This window comes from Syngnathus typhle, linkage group LG19, assembly GCF_033458585.1.
Source record: "Syngnathus typhle isolate RoL2023-S1 ecotype Sweden linkage group LG19, RoL_Styp_1.0, whole genome shotgun sequence".
NCBI classification, from domain to species: domain Eukaryota; kingdom Metazoa; phylum Chordata; class Actinopteri; order Syngnathiformes; family Syngnathidae; genus Syngnathus; species Syngnathus typhle.
The window spans coordinates 7,366,233-7,385,627 of record NC_083756.1 but is presented as its reverse complement, the minus strand read 5'-3'; the positions used below and the strand labels follow the sequence as shown (position 1 = coordinate 7,385,627).

Genomic DNA, 19,395 nt, shown 5'->3' with positions numbered 1-19,395 from the left:
TGGAGATGAGGCCGTTAGCGATTTGGTTTGAAGTGCTAAAAAAACGCAACAGAGGAACCGCAGAGAAGCCGCTGCCGCTTGAACCTTAACTCGTTTTCCCAGAACCGGTTTCAAAGTAAAGACGGTGTTCTGCGAAATTGCTGCTCTGTCTGGAAAGGCTCCCCTCCCACACTGTCACGCCTGATGGCCCGAAATACGCTCCTTTTTATTTGCGAGATGAATTCAGAGCGTTTTCGCAAATCAAAGTGACTTCACCTTGTAATATTGTAAAAGGAAGCAAAATTGCAACGGTACATGAACAGACATATTTGATAAAAGCCGCTCGACTGCTCCCATATGCTCTTGAGTGTTTCAGCAGGTATTTCGCTCCCTCCGGGCTTCTCTTCGCCGTGCGTGGTTGATATTTGCTTTTCTTGCCTGAATCAAGTCAGCCCTGCAGAGTTGTCAATTACCCAGTTGAAGGATTCATGGAAAAGTAAATAAGCCTCAGCCAGGGCTTTAATGCTCCATTTTATTTCCCCCGTGCGGCATTATAAGAAATGAAACTTTTGGCTTACACTCGCCCTTGTTCCATAAATACTGAGTCGTAATGAATATGTATTGTAAATATCGCGCGCACGGTTTTATTATACGATGACAACCCACTGGTGAATAACTTATAAGCTAAAATGAACTTTGGAAGGTTTTTCCCGGGAATTCTTCAGCAAAGGCTTTGTCGCTATGTTCTAATTTATTTGTGCCACAAGAATGTACATCAAATTAATTAGCAAAATAAAAGCATGCTACTATGCTAACTTATGCGATGCTTTAGGTTTTGTTGACTTTGGTTGCCATGGATATAATTATTAGTGTTTTTCGTCAACCCACATCCCACCCTGACTCCCTCCCTACTTACTTTCGTGCTATTCATAGATTTCCTCCATTACACTGCTTTGTGATTATTTTAACTGCTCAAGTGTGCATCACTTGAATGCGACGTTTATTGAATTTTCTCGCCGCTTTTGCCGTTACTAATTCTAGTCACCTCGGTGGCCGGGCCGCTAAAGTGTCATGCTGCCAATTAGGAGAGCCTGAGCAGCTCAACCTCTGACCTTTTGCCGCCTCAGGCATCCACTTGGCCAGGCTCATTATGGGGCAGCAGGACGTGGGATTGGTTAGCAAAGAGCGTTCCCAAAGTCTGCAAAATCATTATTGATAGAAAGGTCTGCACATAATCACGGGGACAGTATTCAAACTTCCCACAGGAAGCCTGGGGTTGAGAACCTCATCACTGCGAGGCAGATGCGCTAACCACTAGTCCACCGCACTGCGTGGTAAACATTATCTTTATAAGTATGCTTATCATGATATACGGGCCGTAATTTGAATTCCTTTCCACGATTCGCTATCAACGTTGCAAGCTTTTCATCTTAATTTGGCGGCAGCTTTAAAAATGGGATTTAATGTGCATTTCCTTTGTGGTGTAATGCATGCAAAGGAAATATTTTAATTAGAGTGTCAAGTCATCCTAATTAGAATGATACGTTGAAGAAAAATTGTGTCAGTGTTATTCCCAGATGCCAGGGTTGTTCTTTTCCAGTCCGACAATCAACTATTTTGGTTGAGACATGTTTCCATTCACTCTATACTAGGTCAAATGTGATTAAATAACCATTTGAGCATGCAAACATTCTTTGTGGCGAATCCCGACCATCTATGTACATAGACTTTGTTCTTTCCGTGTCCTTTCATGCAGTCCCAGCCTGTTTTGTTTTTTTTTAGTTGTGAGCAGCTACTTACAGTATTCCATTAGCGGGGATTAGCTGCTGTTCTGGTCCGGGTTATTTGTCTGACTCATGTTCATGCGGTTAGGGTTTAAAGTGGACGTGCATGTGCATGACGTCATCGTGCGTGCGCGTGGGATTATTTCATCTTGAGATGTCCCCGCTATATCCGTTTGATGTTTATCCTTATCGGTTGATGAAATTACAACCGTCCTCTGTAGCCGTGTGACTTTTCGCCACAAAATGTTAGTCAGCCTCTCCTTTTGATACAGGATGTAGCTTACTGGTGAATGGAAAGGTCAAAACATGTAAATGATATACAGAGAAAAGTGGTTGAGGAGAGTGACTTGATGATGCAACCTGCTCACAATAGAAGAAGAAAAAAAAAGCCTGCACGGAAGGGTGAGCTTTAATTTCTCAGGGCTGACTGAGATCGACGCTACGGTCTCCTCAGACTGCGAGATTTCTAATTAGCATTCGATAGGGCTCCTACTTGATGATGTTTAATATCATTAAAGTTAATTAGCTAATGGGAATAAAGCTGCCAAGACCACAGCAGTTACTAGAAGTGGGCATGCTTGCGCATACACACACTCGTGAATTGGCCTTACCTATTCCTTATCACTAACCGTATTAAATGTCTATTTAATCTCTCAAACATCATTCTGTAGTGGTTCACATAAATCAGGGCTACCTCAAATGAAAAGTCTTGATGATAGCTGGAGATATTTCTGACATGGGTGGCCCATCTGTCCTCATTATTTAGCAAGCATTACGTTTTATAGTCAGTCATTGTTTGTGGGGGGGAAAATACAATTGATCCAAATATCAATTAAGATGTGATGAAATAATGCAAAAAGAGATCCAAGCACTGTTTCTTTAAGAAGCCTCCTCTTGTGAAATGTTTCCTTCGCCACAAAGCGGTTTATGATATGTGAGGGAGGACCATTCGGACTTTTTGACTGTGACGAATCAGCAGTGTTGCTGCGCTGCTTAGCTTGGCTGGTGAGATGGTGAAAAATAATCCCCCTGGTGGCTCACACACACACACACTTTGAGCTTTCCTTATTGGATATATAGAGCCAATAGATGTCGGAACAGTTACTTTGTCTCCAAACAAAGTAGCACGGCTACTTCTCTGGAATAACAGGGATGCATCTCTGCCAACAGGCGGTGTTATCTCCTCCAGGCCCCTGAGAGATGGTGTGAGATGTTACCTTTCTATTTGTTCAGGTCTGCGGTGATTACTTCCGCCGCTGGCCAAATGTCAAGTGGTGTTTTTAGTCGGAGGGAAATAGCCGCTGGCTGCGGAGAGATGGTGCCCCATTCATCTCTTTTTCTCCCAGTGAATGTGTCATTTGTGCTTTTGAGCGGATTTCCAGGGCCTCTTTGTTGTCTGGTTAATCCCTCTAGTGTGATTTATTATTATTGACTTGTTTTTAATCACTAAATAATACCAAATAAACAACATGAAATGGGGAGGGGGTAGTTTGGCGATACGCTCACTGTATCCGATGAATCGATTCTAAAAAATATTCAATCGTCACAGCCCTACAACAAAGTAGCATCTCTGTTTTGGTTGAACCGAATCTGTTTGGATTGTGCGGCCCTCTGAATAAATTGTCAGAGAATCCTTCTCGTGGGAGTTTGGCGATGATGGCACTCAAGATGAATATGCTCTGATGGCCGAAGTAGAGGCAAAGACATCCTAATCAGATTGTAAACGTGTTTGTATCATAACCTTGGAGCATTTGATATCAAACGTCTTAAAGGAGATGTGTGTGTGTGCTTTGAGCGCACCATTCAACCCTCCCTGTGTGATTTCGAAAAGGACTTTGAGATATTATATCAAATGTAGCAGATGAGTCAGTACGTCCTCGGGGAAGTCACTCCTGCTTCACTGTGATTGATGGTGCGTGTGTTTGGGAGCCCAAAGACAAAGTACGTGAATCCACCGACATAACGACTCTCCCCTCTTTGGTTTTCGTCTTCCTTTCAATCCACTGGTGTCAGGAGCAGTGCCAGGACGGTGGTGCTCCACGCTGCAGCGGTGATCCTCCACTTATTCGCTGAGTCAGACAACCGGACTATTTGATACTCGGGCCAAAGTGTGGTGATGACTCTGCTCCAAACAGACAGTTGCGGTTTTGCTTGTGCTTGCCTTTTGGATTCATTCGCGATACCTGATCCTTTCTCTTCCTGCAACTTCTGTGTCGCAATGTCCTCTTTCCATTCCTTTCTGGTGTTTTTTTTTTGGTTTTTTTCCCCATGCATACTGCTTGACACACATTTTAGTGTGAATGGTTTCCGTGTAATCCCTTACTTTTTTGCACGTGTGACACACATGCAAGATAAATATTTAAGTCTATCTTCGATTTTGAGTCCGACATTGAATCCCTGCCAAGCTCTCCAACTGCAGCTGTGAAAGACAGCAGTGGTGAAATTCCGAGACAGCAACTTTTGACTTCTCGTGGTTCTTTAAGCAAAAATATCATTCATCTTAAATTGCAATCATGACTTATGTTGGTTGTGTGCGCCAGGTTATGAGACGCTAACTTAAATATCGACAAGTCTTTTTCCTGTAAAATGTCAAGCATTTACAGTTGAAATGGTTGTCGTGGGATTACAAAGTGTCTGCAGATTAGTTTAAAGCAAAGGAAGCGGTGATATTTGGTGTCAAAATATGATTTCTTTTCCTACGGCCACAGCTGACAAACTCATTCAGCCGTAATGAATGTGTGTAGTAGTGTCGTCAAATGTTGTAGTAAAACAAGCTTGTGAGTTCTCCTTTCCGCCCTCAGATGAACCTGTAAATGCTTTTTCTTTCTCCCAGCTGGCTCCAGTTTGGGAAATTCTGTGCAAGTACCCATAGGGAGCACTGTTGCCCAAGATGTGCATGATGTGTAACTGGACTACGGCCAACACCCTTGAAATCCTTTATGATGATCTTTATTATGGCCTGTTACATTTTTTAAAAAAATGGAGAAGAAATAGGTGAAAGGTATTTCTAATGATTGCGTTTAGGTCCTTTCCAATGATATTGTTGACACAATCTAATTTAGACATCTGAATTCCCCTTTGTTAGTCACAACAAGAATTGAATCCGAAATTAAATGAGTCCAGTAGAGCTTTGTACTCACCTAAATGCTATTTAATGATTTTAACGCCCTCCTGTGGACTTCAATATAATTGCACCCATTCATTTTTTTTTTTTTTTTTCAATTCACTGGTAAATATTGTTAACAGCTTTACACAGTGAAGATTTTGATCTTTGTGGCATCTGTTTAGTGTTATGGGAGTTGGATTAGAATGTGAGGCTTTGTAAAAGCGCTTTAGGCACCATATAGGGTGAAGATAAAGCGCTATATAAGTGCACTTTATTTACCGCCAGACATAAGGAACATGCAGGGCTTTGTGGGGGGGGGGGGGGGGGGGGAGTGGTCAGGGGAACCGCAATTAGCTCGCTTTCGATTCATACTGATTAAACAATAATCCAGTGATGTGCTCAACGGCTTGGTCAGATTGAAATTGGCTGTCTGTACTTCTGTTTGATATGACGGGCCACAGCGCCATAATGGAACACCTTATCTGCTTGCCCTTCACTGGCAGAAATCATATGCTCCGATGAATTAGATAACTGCAGTGCTACTCTCCTACAGTCGTTTCATTAGGTACACTTCAATGCAATCTATTTGTGTCCTATTTGGAAAGGGGGGAAAAAGTATGTTAAATATTAGAATATATGCAGAATAGGCAGTGCACAACATCATGTCTACTTCTGGCAGTGCCTTGAGGTTTGTACACAAAGCTGGGACATAAAGTTGATAAATTATGAATCATAAGCTTCTTTTTTTTCCCCTGTTTAGTTCCTACAAGACATTTATTGAGCTCTGTACTTAAAATATACAAACATATCGTAAAGTGCAGATTGCTGTTTTTACCCTTTGGTTCTCTCCCCTCGTTTCACTTCGGAATACACGATTGATAAAAATTGCACTCGATAAATCCGTGCAACTTCAGGGAGCTTCAACCATTAAAACGTCTCATTTTCCCTCTTTACGTGATGGACCATGTTCCGTTTACTTTAATTGCAGAATAGCATCACATGATTAAAGATGTCTTCTCAAACGGAGACACCGTAATGGTAGTTAAGCAACACGAGGCAATCATGGGAACCGTCTTGCGCAATAGCAATGTGCTGTTTTTAAGAAAAAAAAAAAATCTCCATTTTCCACCTTTTTGTAGCGGTCATTGAATCTAAGACAATTGTTTGCATTGAAAGTTTCAGCAACTTTACATAAAGAAGAGAAATTGGTGTTTTCACCAGCTTAATGTTTGCAGTCGATCTGCTCCAAAGTATCACTGCTCTGCGGCAAAGCCCGATAAAGGGATTAACATCTAGATAAGGATTTGTTTAATAAGCTCCGGTGTGAGCGCTCCCTTTGCGTTTTCATGTCGGCTAAGTGCCGACACGCAAAATGCGCGTCCAAGCATACAACGCATCATTGTGTCTTTTCAAACGGCAGTTCATATATTGCTTTTAAATCATCTGAATATAAAGAATGCATTCTGCATCATCTTGAACGTCGGTATGGCATTCCGTTGACGAGATAAACGGCTGCCACGGAAGCTGTCTGGAAGGTTAAGAGTCGAGGTTGCGAAGCTTTGCCGCTCTCTCTGTTGGGGAAGTAAACACGCAGCCTCGCCGGCAGGAATTCCATCTTCAGAGCTGCCAAGTGTCTTTGCGTGCCAGAATCCGGGCTCATTCATAAGACGTGCGTGCGCATGTGTGAAAGTATGTGTGAGGAGCAAGATCACATTCTGCTGATTTGGATTCCTTGTTAATCATGAAGGTAAAAACATCCCACTATAACTAGGAGTTATCACCACATAAAAGATTGTGGCTCAACAATGCCATAAAAACCCTTCATTTTGCCCCAATGAATTCAAATGAACTAAACTCAGGTTCATTTCTATTTGCAGCCTTTAACACACCCATGCCAGCTTTGGATTTGATGCATTTCATCACATTTTGACAATGTACACTATGAGTCAATGCCAGGTCGGCCATGATGTCGGCCGGATGAGCGAGCGCGTCGGATGCTTCGTTAAAATGACTTACTGACGAGGCGAGCGGCCTTGGATGTCTTGGTTTCACAGACGGCTTCAAGTCGAGCGACAAAATGGTGAATAAATTGCACCGTAGCTCTTCTCTGGCTTTTTTGGCTGCTGGATTATTTCAGAGAAGTCACCCATTGAGCAGGAGAGCTTTTATCCACATGCGACCCTTGCAGGCTTTAATAATGCTCTGAAAGGACTCCCTGCGGAGGAAGTTGCTCGGATACTACCTCGTGCGAGGTGAATGAACCCAAGAGTGCTTCTATTTGGGTTATCAGAGGACACTTGAACACGAGTGCGGTTCACTGCACAGCTTTGGAAGAAAGCCGCTGGAATAAGATTGAAGCCATTTCATGGTCATGCAAGACAGCCAATGGGGTTCAAGTGCCTGAATGTGGATTCATCCAATTTTGGAGGTTCCACTATTTGGTGCAACCTTACATTGCAGCAAATCTTACTCACTCAGGTATTCTGTGAACGTTGCACATTTGCGATGTCTTCTTCTTGGCTGCCACAGAAATAGCCTGGTGTTCCCTGGCGGCTATCGCAGGCCTCCTTTTAATATAGCGCATCACATCCACTTGTAGCCCGCAGCTCACTGTGCACCTTTGAACACTGAGTTGGAAGTTAATGTCATTATGATGACATCGCTGGAAAGGTTGGTCTATATTGATGGATTGAAATCTTAAAAGCTTTCTTCATTGTGGGAATCAGCACTTGTGCAAAGCCCAAATCTTTTAGATCCCCAAATTTTCCACCAATCATATCTAAATCCCACGGATTTCTCCCGTTTTCCATTCGGCGAAATGAGTGCACCCCATCACACAGACGAGATGCGCAAATTGAATTGGGAGCCGGTTCTCTCCCGAGTAATTTGAGGGTCAAAACATTATTATCCGATTGCAAAATATAATCCCTTCACCTTGCTGAGACTGCACATTATTTTCTTCCCGCTCCTTATCGCTCATTTTTCCCGTTGCGTAACTCCGATGCCAGGCGGCCCCGCTCTGATTGGAAAACCTTATCAGCAGGCACACACATATTTGATTAGAATTGTTTCTCAATGTGAGGGCTCATTTTGGGCTAGTTGAGCTTCGAGAATAAATTTACTGTAGTAAAGAAGAAAAAATCGAGATGGTCTTTTTCCTAAATAAAAAAATAAATAAAAAAAAGACATATTATCTGCTGCATGTTGTTGGTGTACAGACTATAAATATTACAAGTCTAGTATTCCAAAACCATTTTTCCTTGCTTGTTTTGTTTAGTGGTAAAAATACGTAAATAATATTAATCGAGTAACTTAGCTCTAGTAAAATAATGTAGCCATTTGATACATGTGTTTTATATAATGTTTCATGCATAGAAGCCAATTAAAGCATTCCGTGCTAAAGTTGGAGTTGAAACTTTTTTTTGAACTTCATATGTCTTAATGAGCCCTGGCCCATTAGTAACCTCGGGGCTCTTGGCTGCTGTTTTGAGCTAAGTGTTGTTATTAAAAAAAGAAAGCCGATAGCCTCCAGCTTATATTAAATACATTCGACACACAGCTTGGCACGTAATTTCTCATTATTTTCTCTTATCTTGATCATGTTTTGGTGACATCTCATGTCAGTATTTGATTGTTAATATAGTTTAGAAAAGTAGGGCAGGAGAAATGCAAGAAACAAGGTGAAAAAAAGGGAAAACATAAGGCGCTATCAAATAGGAGCTCTTTATTTAGGCAGTGGTTGAATCAAACAGGCAAATGATTGATTAATTATGCATATTGTAGATATTTGCCACATTTGCTTTCAGCACACTTTGTTTTTAAACTCAAGGTTAGAGACAGTCCACATTGAAGAAGCGAATGCATCGGCGTTGTGACTTTCTTGCTAATACTTTTTTTTTCTCTGCTCTAATTTCTCGTATTGCCTTTTCTGTTGAGCATGTTTCCTTATCATTAATTCCTTATGCACAGTGGAATCGGATGCCTTGGGTAACAATGATATAAAGAGCAAAAAAATAAATAATATTATCAAGATCAAACAGCTTTTGTAATGACTTTTCTGTCTGCTTTAAGCTCATTTGTATTTGTGCCAGTTCCTAGTCAACTGACCCATTTTTGACTAAAGGCTGCAACGCAATGTACACACGTGGTCAAGGATTGATTGTAAACTCCAGAACCGTTTTACTAGGCTGGCTATACTCCATTTTGTAGGAAATGATTGTACAAGAATAGACTGGTGTAGTCCCGACCTCGGCATCTGGTCTCGTAAAACTGCCCTGGTAATTATTTTTATTTATTTTGTTTAATCCTTTCCAGCATTCATAAAAAAAAAAAAGCACTTAGGAAGGCAGCATGAATATGTTATTGAAATGGATTGAGCACTTAAGAAGCTTCTCATTTGGAGCCTCTTTAGGGTATTTTCATTATATGACTCTCTGCGCAAGAACAACAAGAAAGCCTCGGTGCTTTTGTTGCAGGCGATCTCTGGAAATCAAAGCAACATTTCGAAATTGCTCCGCGATCAATTCACAATTGCCAAGTGCTTTTTTTTCTTTTCAATCAGACTCCTCAAAGAAGTGTGTGTGTACCCAAGATCAAATTGAAACACACAGTACACGTTCTCAAAGCTCTATGGCACTCAAACTTCAACATTTCATAATAAACATTTAAACATTGATACTGGACTCCCTGATAATAGTTATTAATGATCCACTTATTTATTCATAAAGCGCTTTTAAATATTAAAATAAATTAATATTAAAAATAAACCTGGAGGATTTAGGCCTCAGGAAAAATGCCCTCAGTCAAAGCTAATGACCCTATAAAATGAAAATTTGCTTAATGTCGTCTGAGCCTACTAACTTGACAGAAGAGAAACAAAGCATGCCCTGTGCTTTATAGAAAATGAGATTGAGGAATCACATTTGTGTTAAGATGTCTGCATCCCGCTCCAGTACCGCTTGCTTTAATTTGACACAAATTGTTCTTGTTGACAACAATTTGTACAACAAAATCACACAGTATTGAGCAGAATTGGGTTTTAATGCCTTGTGGAAATTATGGATTAGTTTTCCTCAAATTACCAGTTTAGTTTCTAGTTTTTGTTATTCTAGCATAAGAATGGTGCTCAAAATGGAAGGAATGCCCAATTTGATTTCAGCACCACGGACAGCGAACATGTACCCTAACGTGCAATTCGCTCGAGTCGCACAACAAGTCAAATCATATAAAGCCAAGCAAATTGTCGCTTACAAGTTGACTCAAATTCTGCATTTGACTTCAGCACCATGGACAGCGAACGTGCACCCTAACGTGCATTCACTTGAGTCGCAGAACAAATCAAATCAAGTAAAGCAGGGTAGAAATATCCAGCTGAACAACCTAAAGGTCAAACTAAACTCGCCACTCGAGCCCTTTCAACTTTCATGCTCCTGGGGCTTTAATGGACATGTTAGCTTTTAATCCAAAGTACAAAGTTCAGCGCGACAATGGAAATCTGCAGCAACTTCACTTTGTCCATTTAAAGCTCTATCTCGGCTTTAATCACCTTTTATGAGTATTTGGAACTGCACAGATGTTGGTTCCGGTTGCACTTGGAGTGACCCCGTGGTGGGATTTTATACCCTGAGAAGCCGACACAGAGGAACACTGATGCAAAGGGATGCTATGAAGGACAAGCCCTTGTCCTTGAATGAATGTGGACGTATGCTGGTGTGTTTTATTGCCTGCATGGCACCAAGTATACATTGGTGTCATATGATACATGCTATCAAGATCAGTCACACACCTGCTGACTTTGCTCATCTTATTAGCATTCCGCAGCTAATGATGCGGAAGAAAAGCAATCAGCGCGTCGGGGGCGGAGGTTGTCGAGGCTGTTTGTAATTTATTGACTGTTGCGGCAGCAGCAGCACGACGACACACACACTTAACATTCCCTTTCGTTAACATAGCGGCGTAATGGTTTTACATTTTCGATAAATACTGTCAACTCACTTTCACCCTTCCATGCAATATATTTATTACATTCAAGGTCGGTGATTACCGAACGGTTTGGGAAATAAATGTCAACTTTGGTACATCGCACTGCAGGGAAGAACTCAAATGTGTCATTTCAATTGTCGGTATTTATGTCAGCCGCAGTTCATTAGTGTCAAAAGATGGTGGACTTTTTTTTTATCTTTTTCTAAAGCTGCTAAACACTCTGAAAATAAGCTTTTTATTCCAGGCTGCTTTGTGCAAGTGTCCTTCAAAGCAGCATTTTCAAAATCATCGCTCTCATGGCGGCTATGCCTCAATTGAGGCGGATCATTCCATACTTTGAGGTTCAAGGAGGTGCACAGACTCCTCTCCTCGACTGATGCAGTTTGACAGGCTCTTCCAAAAAAGGAATGTCAGCCATGGTTACACAGAACCTGAGTAGAAAGAGTGACAAGCTGGTTAAATCCTGAGAACCGCCACTGCACCCTTTCATTTGCTATAGTGTCGCTGATGATTCCACATCGCAGTCATATTCCACCACTTGACCAGATGCTCTCCTCCCTTCACCCCCCCCCTCCCCTTTCTGTCTCTCATTTTCTCTCTCTCTCTCTCTCTCTTGCTCGCCCGGCTCCAGCGAGATGAAGCAGGAGCTGGCGGAGGAAGGCAGCAGATGCTCCATCCTCTCCAAGCAGCACCGTTTCAACGAGCACTGCTGCATCCGCTGCTGCGTGCCCTTCACCTTCCTGCTCAACCCCAAACGCGAGTGCCTGGACTGCCAGTACAACGTGTGCAAGACCTGCTGCACGTACAACAAGAAGGACAAAGCCTGGCTGTGCTCGGCGTGCCAGAAGGGCAGGTTCGTTCGTACGCATGGGCGGGATAAAAAAAAAAAAGGGTGAATGAGAGAATGGAGTTGGGTGAGTGGAGACTGGAAATACACCGGAGGCAATTATGAAAGGGAAGAGGGATGATTAAAGGAGAGATGGAAAGTCACACATTAGGGACTTGCTTTTTTTTATTGTTATTATTTGCAATGTGACTTTTATTGGGATCCAACGGTTATTTAATTGAATGAGTTCCTCCCTTTTAACATCCTTAGTTGCACAGGTATAGGAGATTTGGGCGGGGGTCAAATAAATGGATATGTTTTGTTCACATTTTTGTAAACAGCCAACATTTACTTGAAAGATGGCTAATATTTACAAGGCGTATGTGTTTCTCTGTCTGTTCTGCGCCCAAATGCCTTTGGGTGTTAGTGCCCCCCCCCCCCTCTCTACTCATGAGATGAATAGGGTTTTTCCATTGGCAGGGAGAGGTGTCGGAAATACTGTTGCATCAGAGCGGAGGAATTTGTGTGATAATTGGGAAATGAAAGGCAGCCACAAGATGCTGCCAATAATGTTGCATGCCAGTCATCTTTAATACTTCAAAGCAGATGTCAAATTGGGGAAGTGCATGGCTTTGACAAATCTTGCCCCCTCCACTTGGCCTTATTTTCTCCTTCCATTCCCTGACACTGCCTCTTTTTGACTTTTATCGATTTTTGCGGGGTACTGAGATAGCTTTTCTGCCATTGCGCTGTTATATGGGAGATGTCGGAGTAGAAGAAAAAAACGGGGGGGGGCATTTGAATGAGGTGGGCAAGGTTTCACACACACGGCTATATCGGTTGGCAGGGGTTCCGAAATGGTCTCATTAGGGGTTTAGACCCGTCACAGATGTCACAACAGCGCAATCGACCAGCATCATGTAAACGCAGCACTTATCATTAGCGCATTAAGCAGCCTTAAATCCGCTCTTAGCATGAATTACTCTCTCCGGGTGGTGGCGTGTCATCGGAAACGATGATTTACAGCTAGGACATGAGTTATAGGCTTGAGAATATATTTCTCCTGGCATATTAGCACACTTGAGAGATGACGGAATTATGTTTTACTTGTTGATAAGTGATGGGGGGGGGGGGGAAATAGAGCATTTAGTGTGCAATTATAAGAGAGGAAGCACATATTTGTGGATAACGATGACACAAAATGTTAATCGTGTTTTGTTGCACCAGGATTTGCTGATTAATGTACATTCATTGCTATAAAGAAAATATGATCTGTATCTTTAAAAATCATGCCCTCCATACCAAATCCCCATTTATGGCTCTGCAATTTCCATGCAGAATCCAAATGTAAATCCAATTCCCAATAGAACAGGCCAAATGGTCTCTCTCGCTCGCTCTCTCGCTCGCTCGCATTCCCCGGCTGTCCGTTATTATTCTCAGTCGCACAAGCCCGATCCCTCTAGAACAGTCGAGTTGTAATCAGAGCTCACAGACACGGTCTCGGATGGTGAGTTCTCCTCCACGCTCATTAGTACGAGGTGTGTCAGAAGTATGGATTATTTTTTGATCATTCAAGATGAGCGTTGTGGTAGGGCAAGCATCTAACAGGTCCTGAAAATAACAAGTATCTATTTATGACCAGTCCTGGAACTTTTCTGACACGGTCAATCAATCTTAAGACACACATGCACACTTAACAAGTCGATTGAATTGAATTGTTTTAATGAGAAGCTTAAGCAGAAAGCAGAAAATAGTGATTGGGTTTAGTGTTGTTCTGACCACTAATGGAGCTTGGGGTGTTGCAGATGGTAAAAATAGAACATGGAGAGTGTCAGGCGTGAATTTCTGCTCTTCAGCAGGCACGGACGGCTGGAGCAATTAAGACCCCGTCATGTCACACCCACCATTAGCAGCATACACTAGCTGGAATGTTTTTTTTTTCGTGGAATATGAAGACTCTGCCATCTCACTTTCCGTTTAGGCCCCAAGCTACAAGCAGCCGGGGAATTGTTAAAAGGAAAGAGCGGATGATGAGTGCCAGAGGTCGAGAGGATGTAAGGGCAGCAGGATAGGGAAGGACGTGTTTGTAGAATCTGTCCTAATTAGCAGAAAATTGATGAAAAACATTCTCAGTTCTTTTTTTTTTCCTCTGCTGGCATTTCTGGTTCTTTGGATTTCTATTTTGAATCGTCTTCCTGTCTTTTTTTACACATTGACATTTAGAGCGGTCACATTCCTCCTTACTCCATTGAAAAGAATATATATATATATATATATATATCTTCTTAAGGCCATGAAATAATCAAATTATACATGCCCCATGTGTCAGTGTGTGCGTGTGTATACTCTTCCAACTAACATAGCGACATCATTTTCTGTTACTTTGTCTTGTTGGCATCTTCTACAAACTAGTGCAGCATCCAACCAAAAACAAGTATTAATTTTTTATTGGCTTTTGTCTGAATGAATGAGCAAGACAAAACATAAAGCCCTTTGGCTTATGTTCAAGTATTCCCTGCCTATTTTTTTTTCCCACCTGCTCATATGTTGCATTATATAGTGATGCATCTCGGAAGGATTCTCCTGCAGGTCCATGTGTTGTTGTTTCTTCTTGAACCCTGTGTGAACTCCCTGGTTGCCTCCAGACTATCACCTGCAGCTATGAGAGGTGGCATGGTCTTTTTTTGGCCATCCTTCAGGGAGTATTTTTATCAGCGCCAGCAAGCAAGACTGGGGGCTGTGCCCTACAGCACCACAAAGCAGGCGCTGCCCACGTCTTAAGTTGAATAATTTACACGTCTGTGTCTCTCCTCTGTCCCATCGCTTGCTTGCCTTGTGGTTTTACTCTCAGGCTATTTACATAGATGCAAGCAAATAATGGAGGTCAAGGAAGAATATATGCACATGCACACTCGGCATCCTGAAGATTTAAGTCCAGACAATCCAGCCGTTCTTTGCTCTGATTTATCGAAACATAACCTGAATCCAAAGCGGGTGTGCAGCGTGAAAGGCGTTCGTCCAAGCTAATTGGCTGTCAACTTCCGAGCCATCCTTTTTGTGTTTCAATGAGAGTTTGTGTCGATTCCTGCTTTGTCAGAGCTCCTCGCTGTGAGCCCCCTCCCCCCCATGTGCTTCACGATAGGCGACCAAGTTGATAAATTACTGCTGTCCAGGTAAACAAGCGGGCATGGACTCACAACACAAAGAGGCTGCTTGCTCCTCGTGGGTGTGTGAATTTTGCCAGGTCTAAATACCAGCCGTCATTTTGCTGATTTTCTTTTTATGTCTCATTGTGTGCAGCCTCGCCTCTTATCAGTTGACGATCCTTGGAAACTGACCAGCACAGTCCGCGTGATCCGTCTTATTTTGTGGCTGGCAGTACTCGGGCAAGTGATTGGAAATCTCATGATTCTTAAAGCGCTTTAAAAAATGACTAGTGAGTCAGAACAGAAGCAAAAAGGAAGGGATTGGAGACAGAACCTGTGTGCCATGGCCTGGCAAGGAAACTGGTGGGGTGGAAGTGCGGTCAAATCGACCCAAGTAGAAGGTTGGACCACTTTTCTTTGAACCAAAATTGGGTTATATTGGATCCAGCACTTTTAAATAGCACGTTTTAGGAAATTGAAAGTGCTGTTGAGAAAGCCACCGTTTGATGGAATAACCTTCTTCCACCCTCTTCTGTTAACATCAAAAAAGCTGCTTTTTGAAGGCTACGCTCTTTCAAGTGGAGTCTTGAATCGGGCAGATGGATGGATGCACCTCTTGGCCTTCTCGTGGGGGAGCTTATCCTCATCCACAGCTTGCTAATGGAAATTAGATCAAATGATGGCTTTTAAATGGACCACTAGCAATGTCACTTAATGTCATAATTGCAAAGACTACCTCAATGGAAAGTATAAATCTTTTTTTTTCTCTCTCTCTCTTTGTGGGCATCAATTGTGGACGAAAAAAAGAATTGGATTAAAAAGCTAATTATTGTGTTTTAGCCCGATAAATCCTTGGCTCCCGGCATTGTTTGATCTGGGCTTGACTACCTAAAGATGAATTTCCTCATCTGTAGGGGAAGGCATAATGATGTGAGCTGTGTCTCATTCTTTGGTAAGCTTGCAGAATTTCAATGAGATGATAGTCATGCGATTGGCACATCAATCAGGCGGATCTTCATTTTTATAGATAAAGGCAGTGTTATTCCCGAAACATCAATACGTTCTGATTCTGTGATATTTTTTCTTTACATTTGTCAAATAATTTTGTGACGGAAAAGTGTCGAATGGATTCTATTTCACACCAGCAAAGCATTGTCTGGCGGCAATTTTCAGACTCATTAAATGTTCTTCCCGCATCTACTTGAAATTCCTCTCTCATGAGAGAGAAGTATATTGCTTTCCATTATATCCATATATACTGAGGCCTGAGGTAGAAAAAATATTGTGGGACAAAGACTGACGGGTTATCCATTTATGCGTCCCGGTAATTTTGCCACACAGTGTTGTACTTGCACACCTCAGACTATTTGAAATGTCCTCCAATTAAAACAATATGCAGATTTTTTTTCTATACCGCAGATGGTTTGTACACCAACATGCAGGCTTGTGCATCGCTCTGGGCTTTTTTGTCTCATTGCACCTCCTCTCCAGTTTTGCAGCATTTCAAATGAGGCTTTGCTGCAGAGAGGCCAGGCTGTGTTTGGTTGTGATTTTCCGCTCGAGTGATGAGAGCTGTTTGAACTCATTAAGTTTAAAGGAATGTGATGTTATTAAGTGTGCATTAAGTCTTGGGTCTCCTGGGATGAGCAACTCTGTGCTGGCCATCTCCCAATATGCTTGTCCCTTTCCGTCAATCAGATAGAGTGGAGTGTGTATTTTCGAATACTATGACCTTATGATGGTGGGGCTGACATACATACTGTTTTTTTTTTTTTTTTACTTTGTGTGGGCCTTTATGTGCACAAAATATTGGAGTAATATTTGTCATCCTTGAGAATTCATTTACACTCTGAAACACTTTAAATCTGCAGGCCGCATTAAAAGGGAAGATGGGCCGGATGTGGCGAGAGACCGTTTTTTTTTTTTGTTTCTATTTTAGTTCTCAATAAAGTTCATGCAAATCCATATGTGAACATTTTCCTCATCATGCCACCGGTTAAAATCAACCTTTTTCCAAAGCCAACAGAATCTCTGTTGAGCTGATGTCGTCACACACATCTAAAAGTGGGGATTGTGTCTTTGCACACATTCCTGGCAATAAATGCTTGGGTGGCTCCCATCTGAAATGGACAGTCAAATAAATCCAGCTTTTACTGGTGTGCCTCCGATGCGTCTAGTTCCGAGGAATGCAGTGCAAAAGTAGCTCGTTTCTGACACTGAAAAGCACGTTTCCATACATGAATGTAATATTATCCATTTGATAATACTGTTCAACATATGTATTGGTCTGTTCAAGCTGGCTCATTACCATAGTACAATAGCGTATGTGCAAATCACCATAGTCACAAATCATTTGTCGGCCATGCTTGTCAGCGAGTGGATTGGGCTGTGTCTTCTCTCCCCTCTGAAATCAAATCAGCACGTTCTGACATTTTATCAGCGGAAGCCAGCGGGGTGAAACCGACATCTGTGAAACGCTGCCAATGTTTTGCTGCTTACGCAGCAACATTTCTGTTGGGAGTTGCTCACAAATCCTAGACAATTGGAGTTTAAGCTGTTTTTTTTTTTTTTTAATTTATTTAGCAGGAAAATAGATTTGAGAAGTCACAATACTCCCAATGATGGAATTAGTTGTGGCCATCTGTGCATGACAAATTTGTTAGTATTTTGAAATATTTATTTGTATGGCACAATTTAAACCTTTGTGGTGGCGTTCAAACTCAAACCTGGCCATCCTGCTTTGTTTTTCCGAGTAATTCCCCTTCTCATTCCCACCATCTGTCATTGTCATCCAAATCCTGTGGAAATACACGCAATGAATGCGAAAGGATAGATGACTAAGAGATAGAGGATTATCGCGTACGTGTATGCATGCGCCTGTTTTGTTTGTGATTCGTAACGCGGCAGATTCATCATGGTCATGTCTCTCCCACGCCCTGTCTGCCAGTCTGAGGAGGAGATGCATGGATCATTGCTCATGTGATGCCTCCAGAGGAACGCTGACAGTTTACCTTGACTCCGATGAAAAGTCCCTGAACTCTGCTGTCACATAGCGCAGTGTGTTCTAAAACATCTGTCAAGAGCGATGCGCCAATTATGGATTCTGGTCATGTCACATGCAAAACAAGGGTGTCGTTATACAAAAGCCAGCATGCATCAGAACGTCGAAGAGTTCTAGTGGCAAACCATGCAAATTATACGTTGTTACTGGGAACTTTGATCACAAGACTGTTGGATTTCTTTGTAAAATTGAAATAACATGCATGAATGGAGGATAACAGATTGTCCGTGAGCTTTCTTTCCCTCTCCATCTTCAGTTGCACAGTTTAGAGGTTGACCAAATCAGAGAGAGGCCACAAAATAGCCGCATCAGATAAGTTTTTTAAAACACGACTCGGTGAGGTGAGATATTGCCACAGCAACCTTGGGCATCCCAGAATCGACGCATGACAATGTCCGCGGCAACTTGTGTGAATTGTAAAATGCTTCTCAGAGTGCGGCGTTGAGAAAAAAAAATCTGTTTGCAGAAAAATAAAACATGGTAGTGGTGTATTTTGGATTTATAGTCTCGCAAGCGCCGCCGCAGGGTATTTTTTGGTAGTGGAACTAAAGTCAAAGATTTATTCCGAGCCTGATCGTAAATGTTTGTAACTATATTAAATATTGGGTTTGTGTGAGTCACAAACACAAAGCACAAATGGAACTTTCATGTGAAGCAATCGGACCGACGTGTCGGTAAACATAAAATAAATAATCTTCGGGTAACATGATTGCTCGCTAGCCTCCGGTCATTGTGTTGCTCTTTTAAAGTTATTGGCTGGAGTTTTGTGAAATCATCTCTATCCTCCTTTCCCCATTGAATATTGATTTTGGCAGTATAATATGCAAATAAATACAACTAAACAGGCAAACTCTACAAACTCTGACAGTTCCCTTCAGTGTCAAAGCTGGATGCAGTTTATGACCTTTAATCTGCAGTTTCACTGTTGTCATCAAGTGTGCTAACAGTGCAGTCCATTACGAAACGACAGCTCCCACTTCAGCGCGACTCCTGATCGATACGACAGTCTTAACAAATGTTGCTCTGTATGCAGTACGTGTGCGTCGACTTAAAGCTCATTTTATTTTTTGTTGTCTTTTGCCTGCCCAAGACATCATGCAAATTTTCTTCACACCGTTCTGATCAAGCCCCCGGTGAATTGGTGCTCTCTGCAAAGTAAATCCACCTGTGTTGATGGTAATCATAACCGCTGGCTATTGTCTATCTAGATCTCCCACAACGCCGAGCTTCGCCTCTCCAGATGTCGTCTGCGGCTTTGCGGATGATCTCACTTTTCTGTATTACGTGATTTTGTTTGAAGCATCTTCGTAAGCTATTTTGCAAATGTGGCGGGAGCGTGCTTTGGGAAGTTATCTGTGTGTTTAGCCCAAAGGCAGAAACAGCTTGAGGTTTTCTAATAAAGAGCTTTTATTCACAAAGGAAAAGTGCTTAACTGTTGCCAGGCGCTCTGAAGATATTTTAATGACACGGGTAAATAAAAGTCGTCATCGTTTTTAAGAATCAAGAGCATA

The 19,395-nt window shown here is 42.1% G+C and overlaps 1 protein-coding gene across 3 annotated transcripts in view; it reads left to right on the top strand.

Moving 5' to 3' along the window:
• The window catches only part of myripb (myosin VIIA and Rab interacting protein b), a 39,295-nt gene that overhangs the window by 3,914 nt on the left and 15,986 nt on the right, over positions 1-19,395 (top strand). For all 3 annotated transcript variants that reach the window (XM_061266321.1, XM_061266317.1, XM_061266318.1), the window contains exon 3: positions 11,483-11,704. In XM_061266321.1, coding sequence (XP_061122305.1) covers positions 11,483-11,704 — 222 coding nt within the window. The remainder of the gene's footprint in view (positions 1-11,482; positions 11,705-19,395) is intronic.